The sequence below is a fragment of the Bufo gargarizans genome, chromosome 5 (genome assembly GCF_014858855.1).
Source record: "Bufo gargarizans isolate SCDJY-AF-19 chromosome 5, ASM1485885v1, whole genome shotgun sequence".
In the NCBI taxonomy this organism is placed as follows: Eukaryota; Metazoa; Chordata; class Amphibia; order Anura; family Bufonidae; genus Bufo; species Bufo gargarizans.
The window spans coordinates 124,314,499-124,335,644 of NC_058084.1; the positions used below are offsets into that span (position 1 = coordinate 124,314,499).

Consider the following 21,146-nt stretch of genomic DNA (forward strand, 5'->3'; position numbering starts at 1 on the left):
TGAATATCTGCTAGGAAACCACTGCTAAGGACAGGCAACAAGCAGAAGAGACTTGTTTGGGCTAAAGAACACAAGGAATGGACATTAGACCAGTGGAAATCTGTGCTTTGGTCTGATGAGTCCAAATTTGAGATCTTTGGTTCCAACCACAGTGTCTTTGTGCGACGCAGAAAAGGTGAACGGATGGACTCTACATGCCTGGTTCCTACCATGAAGCATGGAGGAGGAGGTGTTATGGTGTGGGGGTGCTTTGCTTGTAACACTGTTGGGGATTATTTTTTTTTTTATTGAAGGCATACTGAACCAGCATAGCTACCACCGCATCTTGAAGCGGCATGCTATTCCCTCCGGTTTGCGTTTAGTTGGACCATCATTTATTTTTCAACAGGACAATGACCCCAAACACACCTCCAGGCTGTGTAAGGGCTATTTGACCATGAAGGAGAGTGATGGGGTGCTGAGCCAGATGACCTGGCCTCCACAGTGATCGGACCTGAACCCAATAGAGATGGTTTGGGGTGAGCTGGACCGCAGAGTGAAGGCAAAAGGGCCAACAAGTGCTAAGCATCTCTGGGAACTCCTTCAAGACTGTTGGAAGACCATTTCAGGTGACTACCTCTTGAAGCTCATCAAGAGAATGCCAAGAGTGTGCAAAGCAGTAATCAAAGCAAAAGGTGGCTACTTTGAAGAACCTAGAATATGACATATTTTCAGTTGTTTCACACTTTTTTGTTATGTATATAATTTCACATGTGTTAATTCATAGTTTTGATGCCTTCAGTGTGAATCTACAATTTTCATAGTCACGAAAATAAATAAAACTCTTTGAATGAGAAGGTGTGTCCAAACATTTGGTCTGTACTGTGTGTGTATGTATGTATGTATGTGTATAGAGAACAAAAATGCAACACTTTCGGTTTTGCAATTTTGATTTTGCATGAGCTGAACTCAAAGATCTGAAACATTTTCTACATACACAAAAGACCCATTACTCTCAAATATTGTTCACACATCTGTCTAAAGCTATGTTAGTGAGCACGTCTCCTTTGCCGAGATAATCCATCCCACCTCACAGGTGTGGCATATCAAGGTGCTGATTGGACAGCATGAATATTGCACAGGTGTGCCTTAGACTGCCCACAATAAAAGGCCACTCTGAGATGTGCAGTTTGATCACACAGCACAATGCCACAGATGTAGCAAACGTTGAGGGAGTGTGCAATTAGCATGCTGACTGCAGGAATGTCTACCAATTGTTGCCCGTGCAACGAATGTTCATTTCTCTACCATAAGCCATCTCCAAAGGCGTTTTCAGAGAATTTGGCAGTACTTTCAACCGGCCTCACAACCGCAGACCACGTGTAACCACACCAGCTCAGGACCTCCACATCCAGCATGTTCACCTCCATGATCATCTGAGACAAGCCACCCGGACAGCTGCAGAAACATCCGTTTTGTATAACCAAGGAATTTCTGCACAAACTGTCAGTAACCGTCTCAGGGAAGCTCAGGCACACCTGTGCAATATTCATGCTGTCTAATCAGCACCTTGATATGCCACACCTGTGAGGTGGGATGGATTATCTTGGCAAAGAAGTGCTCACTAACACAGATTTAGACAGATTTGTGAACAATATTTGGGTCTTTTGTGTATGTAGAAAATGTTTCAGATCTTTGAGTTCAGCTCATGCAAAATGGGAGCAAAACCGAAAGTGATACCTAAGATGCACTATTTTTTTTTGTCAATTTTGGTCTTAAAGTCAGTCAACCAGTAGTTGGTATAGCGTCAGAGAAAAGTGTCTATTCCTGCACCACATTTATCATCCAACCTGACCAATGTGATAAATCTGCTGCAGGTCTAGACAGACTGTCTAAACCTGTGTCATCTTTAGGATTAGTAAATCTGGGCCATTGTGTATTTGATATATGGAGCCTATTAATGTGAACATAATTTATGTATATTTATTTAATCACCCTCTGAATTACATTTACCGTATGTCCTCCTGTATGATTGCTTTGGCCCTAGCAACATTGTGGCCTACAGGATGAGCGAGAGGTTGAGATTGGTGAATGTATTCTTGAAGATTAAAGGGGTTCTGCAGTTTGTTTTAACTGATGATCTATCCTCTGGATAGATCATCAGCATCTGACCGGCGGAGGTCAAACTCTGTTCACTTGAATGGAGCTTAGCCGCGCCCAGGCCAGTTGATACTAGTCGTGACGTCTCTGGGCCAGCGGTAAACTGTGAGCAGGCCGCAGCGCTGCTGGATCGCCGCTGCCTTCTCAAACAGCTGATCAGCTGGGTTCCCGGGTGTCGGACCCCCGCCGGTCAGATGCTGATAATCTATCCAGAGGATAGATCATCAGTTAAAACAAACTGTAGAACCTCTTTAAGGTTAGGTTTCCATTAGGGAGGATGTCATTTTATTTTTATTTTTTTGACAAACTCTGTGTCGGAGGCCCCAGACAGAGCCTCCATATCAGAGGTGAACGTAGCCTTGCTGTAAGGGCTCATGCACACGGCTGTAAGAGTTAATTGCGGTCTTCAAAACATATCTTGGCCGAGTGCATAAGCTACTTGTATTATCCCCCGGTTACCTTTTGGTATAAGCTTATAGGGACCTGAGTTTTGGATACCTGCACACCCCTGTGGCTCGCTAGAGTGGATCTCATCAGACACTACTGATTGCCTTATAGCAATATGGCAGTGTTCACATGTGCAGGTTTTGCAGTATTTTTTTCCCTTCTGCAGAGTAAAAAATACACTGCTATGCAAAATGCAGATTGACTATTGTATTTTCATTCGGTTTTAAAATAAATGCACCTAAATACTTTTAATTGTGCATTTAAATGTGTTTTTTAAGGTTCTGTTCACATCTACGGTGCATAGAGTTCTTTATTAATGAAACTCTTTGGCTATCTCATACGACCAACGGCACCTGACAGGCCCCACTGACTTACAATATGGTCTGTTGAGTTCCTCCAAGGTAGTTTTCTTCTGTCGCCAAAAATGACCGAATCTATGACTGAGCCTTAGAGCTGTTTCACACGAGCGGATGCCGTGCGTGAATGACAGCCAAGACCCGCTGCGGACAGCAGAAGCACGGAGCATTAACGTGACTGATAATGCTCCGTGCCTCTCTGTGACCTCTTTACTACTAAATCACAGTGAGATAAAGTTGTCACCGCAATTTCGTAATAAAGAGGTCACAGAGAGGCATGGAGCATTATGAATCATGTTACTGCTCCGTGCTTCTGCTGTCCGCAGCGGGTCTTGGCTGTCATTCACGCAGCGGATGTCACGCACGGCGTCCGCTCGTGTGAAACAGCCCTTAGATGGAGATGTGAACATAGCCTTCCGAGTTTCTGTGTGTTAAAAATCTGCATGAGTGGGTTAATTTAATGAGTGAGTTGATCTAAGGCCTCCTGCACACAGTTGCTTTCAGGGCAGGGTGGGTCTGTAATATGGTACGCACTTTGTCGTATTTGTGCAGTACGACTCCATGCACCTCTATAGGTGTCCTAATATTCTTCTACACCTCACAAAGCAGTATGTCTGTCATATGTCTGTGTGCACAAAGCCTAAGATTCTGTGATCTCTCTTTTCCACTTAAAGGGATTTTCCTGCTTTCAACACTTTGGGCAGCCCCCTCTTCCCCCACCGGACCTATGGAGGGAGACATACTTACCTGCTCCCTGCCACTCTGTTCTGGCTCCTTTGGTTCACCGCTGTGTTTGCCACGCTCCAGTCCCAGCTTGTAGACATCCAACATAGAAAGGGGTCACGTTTGCCACTGCAGCCAATGACGCATGTGACCCAGCGACACACCACCGATGTGACACCAGGCAATGCTGAAAATTTACAAGCTGGGACGGGAGCTTGGCAAATGCAGCGGTGGCCCAAAGGAGCTAGAGCCAGACCAAGCAGATGAGACCGCAAACCCTCCGCAGGTCCGGCAGGGAGGGGTGGGCTGCCCATAACTGTTTGAAAGCAGGACAACCCGTAGTAAAAAAAAATATTCAAAATCCACCATTTGTGTTTTGGTCAACATTCCTTCATTTTAGCTCTAGCTAATATTGTGTTGGAATCAGTTCTATGTCTATCATGGTCACTTTAATGATTATGTTTTACATGTAATCCTTCATTTTTCCTCTATATATCCTCATCCATCTCGGTATATTTGTATTCTAGGTCTACAGCGCAGGCACTGCTCGCTATATACGTGCACACTATCTTATCGATCTGTTTATTTTACAGCAACTACGCCGTGGTTTGAGTCCTACCGGGAGAGCTTTTTTCAGAGCATGCCGGCCTCCGATCATGAATTCCTAAACCACTACTTGGCATGTATCCTTTTTAACCTCGCCATCATTAGATGCCTCTGAGAAGGAAACCATTGGGCTGGTTTGATGAGATAGTAAAACACTGATGTTACTTTCTATAGAACTATTTATTAATTTATTTTGTCTAAAAAAGGATCCCATGTGTATAACTGCCTCTATAGAATGTATATACACCAACAATGAGCCCCACACAGTCACCGCTTTCAGAATATATTAGAGAGTGCCATTTCTAAAATCTCAGAGCCCATTTATTAGAGAGGGATAGCATGGCTAGTGCCATTTCTAAAATCTCAGAGCCCATTTATTAGAGAGGGATAGCATGGCTAGTGCCATGTATAACATCTCAGCCTCCTTATTAGAGAGGGATAGCATGGCTAGTGGCAGTTATAACATCTCAGCCTCTTTATTAGAGAGGGATAGCATGGCTAGTGCCAGTTGTAACATCTCAGCCTCTATTAGGGATAGCATGGCTAGTGCCATGTATAACATCTCAGCCTCTTTATTAGAGAGGGATAGCATGGCTAGTGCCAGTTGTAACATCTCAGCCTCTATTAGGGATAGCATGGCTAGTGCCATGTATAACATCTCAGCCTCTATTAGGGATAGCATGGCTAGTGCCATGTATAACATCTCAGCCTCCTTATTAGAGAGGGATAGCATGGCTAGTGCCAGTTGTAACCTCTCAGCCTCTATTAGGGATAGCATGGCTAGTGCCATGTATAACATCTCAGCCTCTTTATTAGAGAGGGATAGCATGGCTAGTGCCAGTTGTAACCTCTCAGCCTCTATTAGGGATAGCATGGCTAGTGCCATGTATAACATCTCAGCCTCTTTATTAGAGAGGGATAGCATGGCTAGTGCCAGTTGTAACATCTCAGCCTCTATTAGGGATAGCATGGCTAGTGCCATGTATAACATCTCCGCCTCTTTATTAGAGAGGGATAGCATGGCTAGTGGCAGTTATAACATCTCAGCCTCTTTATTAGAGAGGGATAGCATGGCTAGTGCCAGTTGTAACCTCTCAGCCTCTATTAGGGATAGCATGGCTAGTGCCATGTATAACATCTCAGCCTCTTTATTAGAGAGGGATAGCATGGCTAGTGCCAGTTGTAACATCTCAGCCTTATTAGGGATAGCATGGCTAGTGCCATGTATAACATCTCAGCCTCTTATTAGAGAGGGATAGCATGGCTAGTGGCAGTTATAACATCTCAGCCTCTTTATTAGAGAGGGATAGCATGGCTAGTGCCAGTTGTAACATCTCAGCCTCATTAGGGATAGCATGGCTAGTGCCATGTATAACATCTCAGCCTCTTATTAGAGAGGGATAGCATGGCTAGTGCCAGTTGTAACATCTCAGCCTCTATTAGGGATAGTGCCATGTATAACATCTCAGCCTCCTTATTAGAGAGGGATAGCATGGCTAGTGCCAGTTGTAACCTCTCAGCCTCTATTAGGGATAGCATGGCTAGTGCCATGTATAACATCTCAGCCTCTTTATTAGAGAGGGATAGCATGGCTAGTGCCAGTTGTAACCTCTCAGCCTCTATTAGGGATAGCATGGCTAGTGCCATGTATAACATCTCAGCCTCTTTATTAGAGAGGGATAGCATGGCTAGTGCCAGTTGTAACATCTCAGCCTCTATTAGGGATAGCATGGCTAGTGCCATGTATAACATCTCAGCCTCCTTATTAGAGAGGGATAGCATGGCTAGTGCCATGTATAACATCTCAGCCTCTTTATTAGAGAGGGATAGCATGGCTAGTGCCATGTATAACATCTCCGCCTCTTTATTAGAGAGGGATAGCATGGCTAGTGCCATGTATAACATCTCCGCCTCTTTATTAGAGAGGGATAGCATGGCTAGTGCCATGTATAACATCTCCGCCTCTTTATTAGAGAGGGATAGCATGGCTAGTGCCATGTATAACATCTCGGCCTCCTTATTAGAGAGGGTTAGCATGGCTAGTGCCAGTTATAACATCTCAGCCTCCTTATTAGAGAGTAAGCACCTCTTTTACAAGAAGGTGGCAGGCCTTCATTTATGTGTCCTGGAGTTGTACATTTAGTAACTCACTCACTTCTGACAGAGGCTCTTTCTAATGACGTGTGGTAGTTGCACCAAGGCAACACTTAATAGGCCTCCTTTAATGAGTTATTTAGCCGATCTCTACAAGTACCTTTTTCTTAAGCCAAAAAAAAAAAAAATCTAACTATAATATATGTATAAAATTCTGTGCCCTTATTATTTTGTGCCAGTGACATTCTGTCAGTCATCACTGCGGCCGGCAGAATCCGACAGTTACGTATTTTCCTGTAGTTGTCTATCTCCGGCAGTCCCATAGAGATGAATGGAGCGGCAGTGCACATGCTCGACCTGCCTCTTTGTTTGTTTTAGGGATCCCTGCTGGGTAGGGGGCCCCTGATCTCATGATGGGTGGGGGTCCCAGTGGTAGGACCACCTCCAATCTATTATCCCGTTGGTAAGAGAGAAATTTAACTTGGTCTACTTTCACACAGGCGTTTTGGCTTTCCGTTTGTGAGATCCGTTCAGGGCTCTCGCAAACGGTCCAAAACGGATCAGTTTTGCCCTAATGCATTCTAAATGGATAAGGATCTGCTCAGAATGCATCAGTTTTCCTCCGTTCCGTCTCCATTCCGCTTTGGAGGCGGACACCAAAACGATGCTTGCAGTGTTTTGGTGTCCGTCTGACGAAACTGAGCCAAACAGATCCACAATGTAAGTCAATGGGGACGGATCCATTTTCACTGACACAATCTGGCACAATAGAAAATGGATCCGTCTCCCATTGACTTTCAATGGTGTTCAAGATGGATCCGTCTTGGCTATGTTAAAGATAATATAAACGAATCCGTTCTGAACGGATGCAGACGTTTGTATTATCTGAACGGATCCGTCTGTACAGATCCATGACTGATCCGGACCAAACGAGAGTGTGAAAGTAGCCTTAGTACTGGCAAAGTCCTTTAATAGGAAAATCTATGTTTGAAATCCAAAATAGCCAGGAATTATTATGTTTTCCTTATACAATCCAGGATCCCATTGTAGGTGTGAAATTGCTCATCCCATGCTCCGTTATAGTGTGTCCTAGTATTCCAAATTTTTATTTCAGTCTTTGACTTAACAAACCCTTCCAGGCATGCTGGTTGTTTCCTCACATGAACCTGAACCTGTGGAACAGTTTTTAAAGTTATCGCAAGAGCAACATCGAATTCAGCACAGCAATGACTTTTCCTATCCCAAATGGTTTACCCCCAACACCCTAAAGTATTATGTGCTGCTGCATGACGTCAGCTCTGAGGATGAGAAGAGGTGAGATACGGACCTAATACTCAAAATTATGGTCGTGAAATATGTATAAAAACTAGATTTTTGTACTTACCGTAAAATCTGTTTCTCTTCCGTTCATTGGGGGCCACAGGCTTGACCGTGGGAATAGCTGCTGCCATTAGGAGTTGACACTAAGCACAAAAGTGTGAGCTCCTCCCTCCAGCTATACCCTTTCTACAGGGACTAAGCGAAAACAGTTTGTGCAAAAGCAGTAGGAGAAGCAAAAGAAAAACAGGAAAACCAAACAATGTACAAACCCAGAACCACACAGGCCACAACAAGGCCCGTAACAAGAGAAAATGGGTGGGAGCTGTGTCTCCCAATGAATGGAAGAGAAACAGATTTTACGGTAAGTACAAAAATATAGTTTTCTCATCTGTATCATTGGGGGACACAGGCTTGACTGTGGGACGTTACAGAGCAGTCCCAGGGATGGGCCATAAATGAAGAAGCCCTCCGGCCAATCAGAGAACCGCCGTCTGCAATACTCTGCGCCCCAGAGAAGCGTATGAAGATGCAAAAGTGTGTATTCTGTAAAATTTTAAAAGGTCTGCAAAGACGACCAGGTAGCTGCATTGCACACCTGAATGGGCCGAAGCCCCATGATGTACTGCCCAAGCAAGAGCCCCCCACTGCCCGAGCAGAATGAGCAGTAACTCGGAAGGGCGGAGCCTGGTCACGGATGCGGTACGCTTCCACAATGGCCAAACAAATCATTCGGGAAATGGAAACTTTGGATGCAGCCAGCCCTCGTCTCTGTCCCGCTGGAATGACAAATAGAGAGTCCGTCCGTTGGAAAGAGGATGTCTGAGACAGACAGATGCAAATGGCCCGAACCAAATCCAGAGTGTGGAACAACTGCTCATGAGGATGAGACTGGGCAGGACAAAAGGGAGAATGATCTCTTCATTGAGATTGAATGCCGACACGACCTTCGGAAGGACTGGACGGGGCAAAAGACTACTTGGTCCCCCTTCCTTATCCTCCACCAGGACAGACGGAAAAGAGCCGCTAGCTCCGACACCATACAGATGGAAGTGATTGCCACCAAAAAGGCCGCCTTGTAGGACAGGAAGCGAAGGGGACACCTGCTGCAAAGGCTCAAACGGAGAGGACTGGAGAGCGCTGAGCACCAGATTAAGGTCCCACGGATTCAACGGAGGACGGCCAAGTTTCGTTGAAAAAGAATAGAAAGGGCACAAACTTGCCCTTTGAGAGAACTGAGAGCCAGCCCCAAGTTCATGCCTGATTGTATGAAAGACAAGAGTCGAGGCGACGAGAACCGAATGTGAGACAACTGGTGGCGTTCGCACCAACTGATGTAGGACTTCCAGGGCCGGTGATAGATCCAGGAGGACGACGGCTTCCGAACACGAATCATGGTCTGGACAACCGCATCTGAAAAACCCCAAACCCTTAGTATGGCGACTTCAACAGCCATGCCGTTAAATGTAGAGACCCTAATTTCGGGTGGAAGATCGGTCCCTGCGACGAAGGTCCTCCTGAAGGGGAAGGCGCCAGGGTTATAAGGGAAAATAATAGCATTCTTAATACAGAATGCTAAGTAAATTAGGGATGGAAGGGTTAAAAAAAAATAATAATTAAACTCCCCTCATCCACTTGTTCGCGCAGCCCGGCTGTGATGAGCGCAGTGATGTCTCCAAAGGTCCTTTTCCTCAAAGAAGAAGAAAGAAGACAAGCCGGGCTTCGTGAACGTTTGGATGAGGTGAGTTAAATTTTTATTTTTTTAACCCTTCCATCTCTAATTTACTTAGCATTCTGTATTAAGAATGCTATTATTTTCCCTTATAACCATGTTATAAGGGAAAATAATAAAGATCGGGTCCCGATCGTCTCCTAGCAACCATGCATGAAAATCGCACCGCATCTGCAGTTGCTTGCGGATGCTTGCGATTTTCATGCAGCCCCATTCACTTCTATGGGGCCTGCGTTGAGTGAAAATATAGAGCTTGCTGCGATTTTCACGCAACGCACAAGTGATGCAGGAAAATCACCGTTCACTGTGCACAGCCCCATTGGAGTGAATGGGTCTGGATTCAGTGCGGGTGCAATGCGTTCACCTCGCGCATTGCACCTGCGCGGAATACTCACTCGTGTGAAAGGGGCCTAAGTGAAGAGTGAGAGTCCCTGTGCATGCAAGTGGCTGAGGTATTTGCACACTAGGAACAGAAAAATTAAGAAAAAAAAATGTAGTGGCGGCTGTGTCATATGATGTAAACCAAAGGTGCCCATCTGTTTTTTACCGGATTCTGCCATCGAGGAGCCTAACAGAGCCTTCAACACAAATGTGAGTAAAACCTTACTGCTGCTTGCATTCAGTGGTTCTTTCAAGACAAGTGAAATCTTGATGTTGAAGAGCATCGGTCACCAGAATTCACAATACAATTGCATACACCTCTTAGCCCTGATGAGACTGATGGTCTCACTTTGAAAACAGAACTTTAGAATTGTTTCAAAGACTTATTTTACAGTGAGGTACTACTATTACTCATGAATTTTGGTGTCATCTCTGTTTTTGTCAAGGGCTGATTCCATTTATGAAGAGATGATACAGCGGTATGGGACTCAGGGATGCTACTTACTCAAAATTAATTCCAGAACATCCAGCAAAGGAGCAGATGAACAGATACCTGATCCCTGGAGTCAGTACATCCAGAAAAACAGCATTCACAGTCAGGTTTGTAATAGAAAAATATTTAAAGGGATGTTCCAGCTTTTTGATACTGATGACCAATCCTCCAGAGCTGGAAGCAGAAGGCTCTATTAACCATGTAAGGATTGTGTCGTTGTCACTGAACCAGTTGTATCCCATCAACCCGCTGTAGTCGCCAACATCGCTTCATAGTTCAAAGTCTCTTTTCTACATTTCCCTTCTTTATGAATTCTGTACTTGTATGGAGACCTATTTGATGAAGGGGCCAACAGTTGAGACAAGTTTATCTTCAATTACACCAGTTTTCTGGTGCAAATGAAGGCACAAATTGATGGCAGCTATGAGCCGTCAAAGATTTCTGTTTAGGCACAGGACTGCCGGAGGATGTGCCTCATCTTAAATTAGGCGCCTCATCCGGCAGTGCAGACAACATCAAAACCAGCCCAGAATGCTCCAGTCTCCATAAATCTCCCCCATGTCTTCACAGCGTAACATATTGCTGCACCATACTTGCTTTTTAAAGTAGTCTACATTATACCAACCACTTTCTATTTTGTACTTTCAAGATGTTTTCCAGGACTAAGGGCTCTTAGAGAAGACCGTTGTTTTTGTCCTCATCCCATCCACATTTTGTGCGGGTCAGATGTGGACCCATTTACTTCAACGGGACCGCAAAAGATGCTCACTGAGTGTTTTCCCGCATCTGTATGTCCGTTCCGCAGCACCCCAATTTTTTTAAATATGTCCTGTTCTTATCCGTTTTGCAGACAAGGATAGGACAGCTCTACAAAGGGCAGAACGTTTCGTTCCACAAAAAGCACACAGACAGTATCTGTGTTTTTTTTTCAGATCTGCAATTTGCGGACCGCAAAAAAGGCAGCGGCCATGTGCATGAGCCCTAAGATGTTGGTGACCTATTCATAGTTAGCTCAGCAGTATTACATGAATGGGGGTCCAACTCCCGGCATATCTGCTGATCAGATGTTACCCTCAAAAGTAGACAGTGTACTGAGCTGGAACACCAGAGCTCCACATACTTGTGCAGTGGGCATTTTCAGGTACTGCAGCTGTGCTCGGGAACCCAAGAAGCAGTTATGGTGTTCGACTCTGTACATTGCTTACTTCCTTGAACACATGGCTGCAGGTGACAGCTAATCATTGTGGTTTTAGACTCTGACCGATCTGATATTGATGACCTACTTGTGGCGAGGTCATCAGTATCTTTGTCCTGAAAAAACCTCTGTAATTTTGGTTCTTTCTTTTTTATTATTGCAGGATTCTTATGAAGATAGTACTAACGCTGCTCCACTAAATACACATTCAGACCATGTTGTACCTGTGGATGGGCTGGAAAACTATGAGAAAGGTTGGCATATTGCTGCAATTTTTGTTCTAATATATGATATCTATTCTTCAGCTTTTCACTGCCTGTTTGATTCTTCTCTTTGTACGATGGATGGTACAATCCATCCTGAGTTATGTTGGACATAAGGCTTGTGTCAGATAGAAATCCTGACAGGGTCCCTCATGCTCACAACTTTCCCAAAGTGTGAATGTGGCGTTTGAAGGATTTAAAGGGGTTGTCTGGCCTTGGAGCCAACAACGCTTATGCTACGAACCTGTGCTCCAGAACATGAAAAAGAAGACTTCTGTATCTGCAGTTCTGCTGCTGCACCATTCCTGGCCTCTTCTGGTCCCTGCAGGACTACAAAGCGGCTGAGTCCTATTACCGCTGCAGCCAACCACAGGCCTCAGCAGTCAGATCATCTTGACTGGTATCTTACAGCTCTGACATAACATCAGCCAATGTTTCTGATGAGACCTGTGATTGGCCTCAGTGGTTAGGGGACCCAGCCGGTTCCTGGTCCCATGGGGACCGGAAGCCGCCAGGAACAAAGCAGCGACGGGACTTTATGAGTTTTCATTTTAGAGGTCCGTAACATTGGGGTTATCAGCTCAAAGCCCGGCCAACCCCTTTAATGTGAGGGGGATTCGCATCCGACAAACCAGCAAATTTGCTTTAATTTATACCTGAAACTGGTGTAAATTATAGCTCCAGTCTTTGCCATCTTATAGCCAGCATTAATTTGGCATCCTGGCACAAGGAGAGCCACAGATGCTCCCAATTTATTGAAAGGCTTTTACTTCTTCGTAGTAGGTTTATCTCACTCACAAAGTAGATCAAGACTGGTTTATGAAATATTCAAGAGATATACTGTATATATATGTGTATATGTGTGTGTGTGTGTGTGTGTGTATGTATGTATATATATATATATATATATATATATATATATATATATATATTATACATTATACATACACACCTTTTGGATTTTTTAAATAAATAGTGGAACTCTAAAGGGCATCTGTCAGCAGATTTGTACCTATGAAACTGGCTGACCTGTTGCATGTGCAGCTGAAGACATCTGTGTTGGTCCCATGTTCATATGTGCCCGCATTGTTGTTCAGTTTTGTGATATTGATGACCTGATCTCAGGATAGGTCTTCATTTTCAGATTCACTGATCAGCTGTTTGGAGAAGACCTGGCATCCTCTTCAAAGTATACCCACATGCTGTCTAGATTGTAGTGGTTTTGCAGTGTAATTACAGACGTTCACCCCATTCGCTTGAATGGGAGAGGAGACTGAGTGCTGACCCCACTTCAAACAGCTGATTGGTGGGAGTGCTGGATGTGGGACCTCCCACTAATCTTGTATTGATGACCCAGCCTGAGAATGCAAGGGCTTTAAAGGGAACCTGTCATTAACTTTATGCTGAGCTCACTAAGGGCAGCATAAAATAGTGACAGAAATGCTGATCTCAGCGGTGGATCAGTCATCAGCTAAAGGTAAGTGGTTGCCGAGAACCAGCCTCATAATCATTGCAACACAGGCCTTGAAAAGAGTCAGATCTACCTGAGAAGAGTCATGGATATTCATAATCTCCTGCTCTCTCACCCATCTGCTGATGATTGGCAGTTCTCTCGTAGAGAGAAAGGGAGAAAACTAGGTAGAAGAGTCAGTCATCAGTAGGTGGGCAGGAGAGCAGGACTTCATGAATAACCAGGACTCTTCTCAGGTGGCCGGGACTCTTTTCCAGGCCCAGTCTGCAATGATTGTGATGTTGGTTCTCTGCAACCACTTACTTTTAACTTTTGAATGACAGACCGCTGAAATCCACTCACCTGTCCTTACTTTATTCTGCTGTTAGTATGGGCAGCATAAAGTTGATGACAGGTTCCCTTTAAATGTGTTTAGATGTATTGGTGGGTTGTCATTACTGTTTTATTTTTTATTAACGTTTTAATTTTTGCTTCCTTTTTTGGTGTTTTAACCTGTCCTTCAGAAGGTCAGAGAACATGTTTGTGTGGATGTTATTGTTTTGAGATGCAGAATTTTTGGACAGTTTTCCTGGTGAACACTAGGTCCAACCGAGGCAGTGGCGCAACCAGGGAGTTTTTTTTTCTTTTTTTTCCCTCCCTGGCTGTGAGCTCTGTGCTGTGATTGGACAGCTCTACAGCCTGGGAGAAGGAACGCCCAGGGAGAAACAGGACAGACTTCGCCTAGTATAACCAATTTAACTAAAATACCCGGGGAAATAGCGGGAGAACAGAGCTGCGCCCCGGAATAATAGTAAGTGCAGTGGGACCCCGGGGCGCCGCTCTACACAGCCTGATGGTTATCTTACATTGTTTGGACTGATGAAAGGTTCTCTTTAACGGACTAATCACACGCCTGAAAGTTGTGTTTTTATACTCATGTTTATTTGATATTTAACTCTAGATTTTTCTTCTGGTTTCTCTTTAGAGACTTTGTCAAACAGTTTGAAGGCACACCCACTTGACCAGCTTAGTGATGCTGGTGGTAGTTTTGATGGGCTTGATAATGGCCGGCCACCAGGTACTATGACTGAGACAAAGAAGGCGCTGACTGGAACGCCCCATGGCAGTTGTTTGACGCTTACAGACCATGATCGCGTTAGGCAGTTCATCCAAGAATTCACCTTCCGAGGACTCATACCACATATAGAAAAGTCAATAAGACAGCTGAACGATCAGGTAGGAATGCGTTGATTTTACCTCATCATTAGGTGTTGGTCAGTTTACCTAATTGTTCAATTAAAAATATGGAGATCCTATTGCTGAGGATTGTTGTAATCCATCTGGACCTGGAACTTTGTTCACATTTACTTTATTTAACTTCTCTTGGACTATATCTACAGTTAGCCAGTTGAGTATATCACTGGATGTACTAACAGCCCTGGCACCACAGATATCAGCCCCTTTCTCTTCTTTTGTATATACAGAGCTAAAAAAAAAATATTTAGGAACTCTGCCTTTTCCTTATCTTCAGTGACTATCCACCTTTACCATTATTTAGGGGCCCTACCTGCTCAGACCTAGGCTTTTTAGCATTTATAGATTTAAAAAACTTTTTGGGATTTGTTTTGCTTTCTTTTGCTACCTGCTGTTTGTTTTGTATCTTTGCTAATTTTATCTCCTTTTTCCAGATTTTTTTTTTTATAATTGTATTTTTATTAAAGTATATATAAAAGTAGAAGAAACATACACAGTTTCATAGGGAATCCACCAGACATCAAGCGAACAGTAAATATACAGGCTTTAACGATTCCAATAAGCCATAGAAATGCAGAACAAGTAATTCCAATTTCATCAATTACAAGTCGTGCAATGACATAACTGAGTAATAACTGCCTACTTCTAAGCAGTCGTAATGTAAAAAACAGTATCAGTATCATGAACATAGGACAGGACAAGACACGAGAGGGTAAACAGAAGGTTGGGGGGGGCGGTAGGAAGGAAACTATTCAGCTGTCTCTGTGAGCATGTCCCAAGACTGCCATATCTTATGAAAATTATCCATAGAATTATTGATAAGTGCAGATAAATTATTCCATACGTCTAACCTCCATAACACTGGAGAACAGATCCGACCTAGTCGGTACGTCACGTCTCTTCCAGTATTTAGCTATAAGGCGTCTAGTAGCCGACAATATGTGTAATACCAAGCAAAGCATGTGTTTCTTTAGTACTACTGGGGGCATGTTCAGTAAGAACATATACGGATCCAGTGAGAATTTTATATTAGTAATTTGCAATAGAGGTTGCTGGGCCTCTCTCCATAAAGGAAAGATGACATGGCAATCCCAAAAAATGTGAAATAACGACCCTCGGCTTGAGTCACACCGCCAGCAAGCTTCAGAGATAGTAGGATTCAAGTGTCTAAGCATCTGAGGTGTATGATGCCAAAACATCAGAAGCTTATAAGCATTTTCCCTATAGGTCACACAGGTAGATGACATTGCTGCTCTCCGCCATATAAGCTGCCAGTCGCTCGGCGATATTTCTTTCTCTAGGTATCTCTCCCATTTAGACATATATGCATGTCGCATGACCTGTGGGGGTTCTGGAGTTGAAAGAAGAACGTATATGTCTGATATAAGACCCCTGGTGGAGGTGGAAAGTTTACAAAGTCGTTCAAACATTGTCGGAGTAGACACCTTCTTATCATTAAATAAGGTTCTAAACAGGTGTTGGATTTGTATATGCTGCCACCTAGAGGACTCCGGTAGGTTGTATTTATCCCTGAGCAAGTCAAACGGTATAATTTCAAGGGTTCTGTACTCCACTATATCAGCAAGTCTGAATAATTTGTTGGAGAACCACGGCTTAAAGGACGTGTACTGCAGTCCTAACGGGAATATTGGGTTAAATAAAAACGAGGTCATGGAGGACTTATCAGACACTAACGGAAATTTCTGCCTGCAATGTTTCCAAACATTATATGTTAAGGACATAGGACCCAGCAATTGGGCAGTATAAGTGGCCGGTAGTGGTGACCACAAGAGGGCGTTGGGGTGAACAGGAGCTAGGCATAGCTTTTCAATTTCCATCCACCTAGAAAATGCCAAGAGGGAAGACCACGCAGGTATACGACGCAGATGCGTCGCCCAGTAATATTTGGTTATATCAGGGAACCTTGTGATTTAAGGGCGGTAAGAGTATTGCAAGAAATTCTGTGTCTCTTCCCATTCCAAACAAACCTAAGGATGGAAGATTGCAAAGCTCTCAGGTCTTTTCTAGGTATTGGAACCGGAATAGTTTCCATTACATATAATGACTTAGGCAGTATGGTCATCTTGACCGCTGCAATAAGTCCCATTAGAGGAATTGGCAGGGGCATCCACTTAGCCATAAGCGAGTTGAGTTCCCGGAAGAGAGGGACAAAATTATGAGCATAGAGGTTATGATATGTTTTCGTTAGCTGAACTCCCAAATATTTAAGGGTGACGTCATTCCATTTAAAATGGAAATTGCTTTGTAGATTACTCAATATCTCCGGTGGGACATTAATAGACAGAGCCTCCGTTTTTGAAGTGTTAATCTCAGACAGTCTGCCATATTCCCCTATAATCCTAAACAGATTTGGTAAGGAAGTATGTAAGTTTGTCAGCGTAAGGAGGATATCATCAGCGAAGAGTGATACCTTAAAGGACACCTTATTGACTTCTATTCCCTGAATATCAGGATGGGCTCGTATTAGCGCCGCCAAAGGCTCTATGCAAAGTATAAAAAGTAAGGGGGATAATGGGCAACCCTGCCTAGTTCCGTTCCGAATAGTTATCTGGTTTGACTGGGCGTGTGTCATTTTCACGTAAGCTGTTGGGCGAGTGTAAAGAGCACTAATGGCCCTCAGGAAGGGTCCCCCTATACCAAAAACCCGCAGCATAGAAAACATAAATGGCCAACTTAGGCGATCAAAGGCCTTTTCTGCATCAAGGTCCAGTATTAACGCCTGCTGTTTCCGCCGATTAATTATGTCTATCAGATCTATAGTCCTCCTAGTATTGTCACCTCCCTGGCGATTCAGCACAAAGCCAACTTGGTCTTTATGTATCAGACTCGGGAGCAGATTAACAAGCCTGTTTGCTAATAGTTTTGTAAATATCTTTAAATCTGAATTAAGGAGGGCTATAGGGCGATAGTTGGCACAGTCCATATGGTCTTTCCCTGGTTTCGGTATAAGGGTGATTAAAGGATTGAAGCATTGAGTCCGGTATAGGGGAGCCCTCCAAGAAAGAATTAAAAATCTTGACCATATACGGAAGGAGGGTATCTACATATGTCTTGTAATAAATATATGGCAGACCATCCGGTCCAGGTGACTTGCAGTTTGGGAGGTTTTTAACTACTTCTGGTATTTCTTCTGCTGTAATCTGAGTATTAAGACTAGCTGCAAAGTCGTTAGATAATTTAGGTAGTTTACACTGTGCGAGGAAGGAGGAAAAGATTTCCCGCTGCCTCAGAGGGTCCTTAGGAACCTGCTGTGGGAGAGAGTAAAGGTTTTCATAATACTTCTGAAAGAGAGCGACTATTTTATTGGGATCATAAGTAATGGTTCCGTCTGCTTGTCTCAGGGCTGTCAGGGTGTTCGTCAAGTTAGAATCTTGCAGTTGTTTCGCCAAAAGCGTATGTGACTTATTTCCCCATGCATAATAGCGTTGCCGGGAATACAAAAGTAGCTTATCTGTTTTCACCAATTCTCTCAGCTTAGCTCTCAACATAATAATGCGCCTTAAAAGGTGGCGAGAATTGCGAAATCCCAACTGACCCTCCAAGCACTCCAGATCATTTTTGAGTGCACAATACTGCATATTTCTATCCTTTTTCATTTTAGCTCCAATGGCTATGCAGTTACCCCTAAAGACGGCCTTGTGTGCCTCCCATAAGGTAGACACGGAGGAGACTGATTGCTGGTTAATACTAAAATATTCTGACAGGGTCTCCTGTAGGGACTGTTTGGGTATAGGATTGGAAAGAAGACTCATTTAAGCGCCAGTGGCAGACTCTAGTAATTGGGTGTCTAGAGTTTAACATCAGAAAGATGGGTGCATGGTCAGACCAAGTGATAGACCCTATATCAGCGTCCGTCATTAAGCGCATTATTGGGATATTACCTAGAAAGTAATCAATTCGGGAGTGCGTACTGTGAGGATGTGAGTAGAACGTAAATGTTCTAGATGTTGGGTAGTTCACTCGCCACAAGTCATATAACTCAAATTTTCGCACCACTCGCCTAAAGAGGAGTGAAAGCCTAGCCTGCTCTCTGGAAGGGGGCTTATCTGACAGCGTCTTCCTGTCTAACGTTTCAGAGAAGGAGATGTTAAAATCGCCTCCCACAATAAGTGCTGCTGGAAGTAAACGAGTGACCTTCGTGAGCACCTTAGTGAGGAAGGAGATCTGTTTGGAGTTTGGGGCATATAGATTACACAGGACAATTGGGGCACCAGGCAGGGTTGCTTGTAGGATAATATAGCGACCCTGAGGATCCGATATCTGTGATGTTACCTGAAGCGGGCAATTGACAGATAGCAGAATTGCCACGCCAGCCTTTTTCTTATCATTACATGCCGAGTACGCCTTGGGAAATAGCCCAGCTGCAAATTTAAATGATCCCATAGCGTCAAAATGTTCTCCTGGAGGAAAACCACCTCCGCCTTCTGGGTGCGACACTCTGTCAAGGCTAGTCTCCTCTTAACATTGGAGTTCAGGCCTTTGACGTTTAAAGACATACATTTAATCATGGCGGGACAAGTGAGCAGACCATATACTTGCTATTTGGAGAGCAGAAGGTAATCCTCCAGGAGACCTCATTCCAGACACCCCAACTGACAATCTGTAAAAGAGTATAGTCAATATCCTTAAGTACAGCAAACATATAGTAGGACATAGGACACACGAGGGTACAAGGGGGCACACAGGACACTAGCATAGAAAAGGAATTGGTAGGAATAATCCAAACATTGAACTGTAAGGGGCGTCTAAAAAAAGGCCTGAAACTTCGGACACGGCCCTGTCTCTTTTCCCCAGTTCCCTAAAGAACAAGGAAGAGGGCAAATAAGATCAATCCCCTGTGTGGTGACATGGTTGAACGTGTCCGGCACAGAAAATAAAACAGTGATAAAACTGTATGCATAGAAGTTGAGCTCTAAGGAAGCTCCACAAAACGGTACTATCAAACTGTAAGGTATGAAAAACACATGGAGAACATCCGCCGCCATTCAAAAATGACGACAACTTGTAGGAGACAAGCAGCAAGATACTACTTAGGACACAGCAAATCAGGTCAGTTCATCTCTCATTGTGGATCTCCTGGTGTCCCCTCCCGCCGGGGATCTACGATTCTTGCTCCTGACTTGCTCCCAGACAGGTGCAGGCGCCATCATCGGGTCAGAGATCTCCCAGTCATCGATGGGGGGTATAGGAACCCCCAGTGTCTCACAGAAGGCAGATAAGTCCGCATGGGTCCTCAAAGGTATAGCTTTCCCATTCTTTTTAGCTATAAGCGCAAATGGATATCCCCACCGGTAGGGAATTTTTTTCTGCCTCATGGAAGCTTGGAGCGGTTGCAGTATTCGCTTTTTTTGCAGGGTCAGCCATGACAGGTCTTGGTAGAGCTGTACTTGGACACCCCGAAAATCAATAGCACGAAGTGTGCGAGCTTTAGACATTATAGCTTCCTTAAGCTGAAAGTCAGTGATACAGCATATGACATCTCGGGGTTGCGCTGAAGCATTTTTGGGGCGCAAGGCCCTATGGGCACGATCCATTTTGATAATGGTGGAAGGTGGGGACCCCAATATAGCATTAAATAAGTCATTTAGGACTTCTTGCACATTTTCTTTAGAATCTTGTTCAGGCAGGCCCCTCACTCTAATATTGTGCCTACGACCCCTGTTATCAAGGTCTTCCAAATGCCTGGTATTATCCCTAATGACCTGGGAGTAAGTAGATATAGTAGATTGGAGATGAGAAATATACTTGCGGGTGACATCATGCTCAGTTTCTAGGGAGTCTACCCTGGCCGCAACTTGTTGAAAGTCCTGACGCAGGGACGAGATTTCTGTTTTACTTGCAGCTCTCACTTCTTTAATAAGGTTCCTAAAATCCTCTTTGGTAGGGAGGTGCTGCAGGGACTGTTGCAAGGAAGCTGACGGTTGTGATAACTGCGGGACCCCATCATCAGTGTCCTCATTTATGTCAGATTGTGAGCCCCAAGGGGTGTCCTCTCCCCCTGGTCTGAAGGTGATCCAAGGGGTCCTCAGGGGACTCAGCCCAATCCTTTCTGTGTGGCCGGGTTATTGTTGCGCTTGGGCGCCATTTTTGGCGGCATGTTTGCAGCTACTTCGGGCTCTTGTAAATGCCCAACTATACCGAAGTTCTCCTCCTGCGATGCAGGCTGATATAGAAATTACCAGATCCAACAGAGCATCACCCCTAGTGGGAGCTTCTACAAACTGGCCCATAAAGTGGTCCTGCAGCAAGTTGAGGAATTTTCTCCCCTTTGCAGTTGAGGCAGAACAATGACCCCAGTCAATGTCTGGGAAGTTAAAATCTCCCATTATGACCACTGTACCAGCCTGTGCCGCCCCCGCTCTATTTGGTTATACAGTTGAGCTTCTATCTCTTCTGTGATGTTAGGGGGTCTATAGATCACACCAAGTATTATTTTTTTCAGTGTTTATATCCCTTTGAACTTTCACCCATAAGGTTTCCACATGCTCACCCACAATTGCCTCTTTCACACTTGTCTTCAGTTCACTCCTCAGATACAGGCACATGCCACCACCTTTTCTATTGACCCGGTCTTTCCTAGTGTAAAACCCTCAATATTTACAGCCCAGTCATGTGAAGAGTCCAACCATGTCTCAGCCACACCAACTACATCTATGTGTTCTTCTAGTACTATAG

At 44.3% G+C, this 21,146-nt stretch overlaps 1 protein-coding gene across 2 annotated transcripts in view; it reads left to right on the top strand.

Moving 5' to 3' along the window:
• The window catches only part of TRAPPC8 (trafficking protein particle complex subunit 8), a 145,512-nt gene that overhangs the window by 19,968 nt on the left and 104,398 nt on the right, over positions 1–21,146 (top strand). For both annotated transcript variants that reach the window (XM_044292762.1, XM_044292763.1), the window contains 5 exons: positions 4,259–4,348; positions 7,505–7,679; positions 10,242–10,395; positions 11,647–11,737; positions 14,182–14,432. In XM_044292762.1, coding sequence (XP_044148697.1) covers positions 4,259–4,348; positions 7,505–7,679; positions 10,242–10,395; positions 11,647–11,737; positions 14,182–14,432 — 761 coding nt within the window. The remainder of the gene's footprint in view (positions 1–4,258; positions 4,349–7,504; positions 7,680–10,241; positions 10,396–11,646; positions 11,738–14,181; positions 14,433–21,146) is intronic.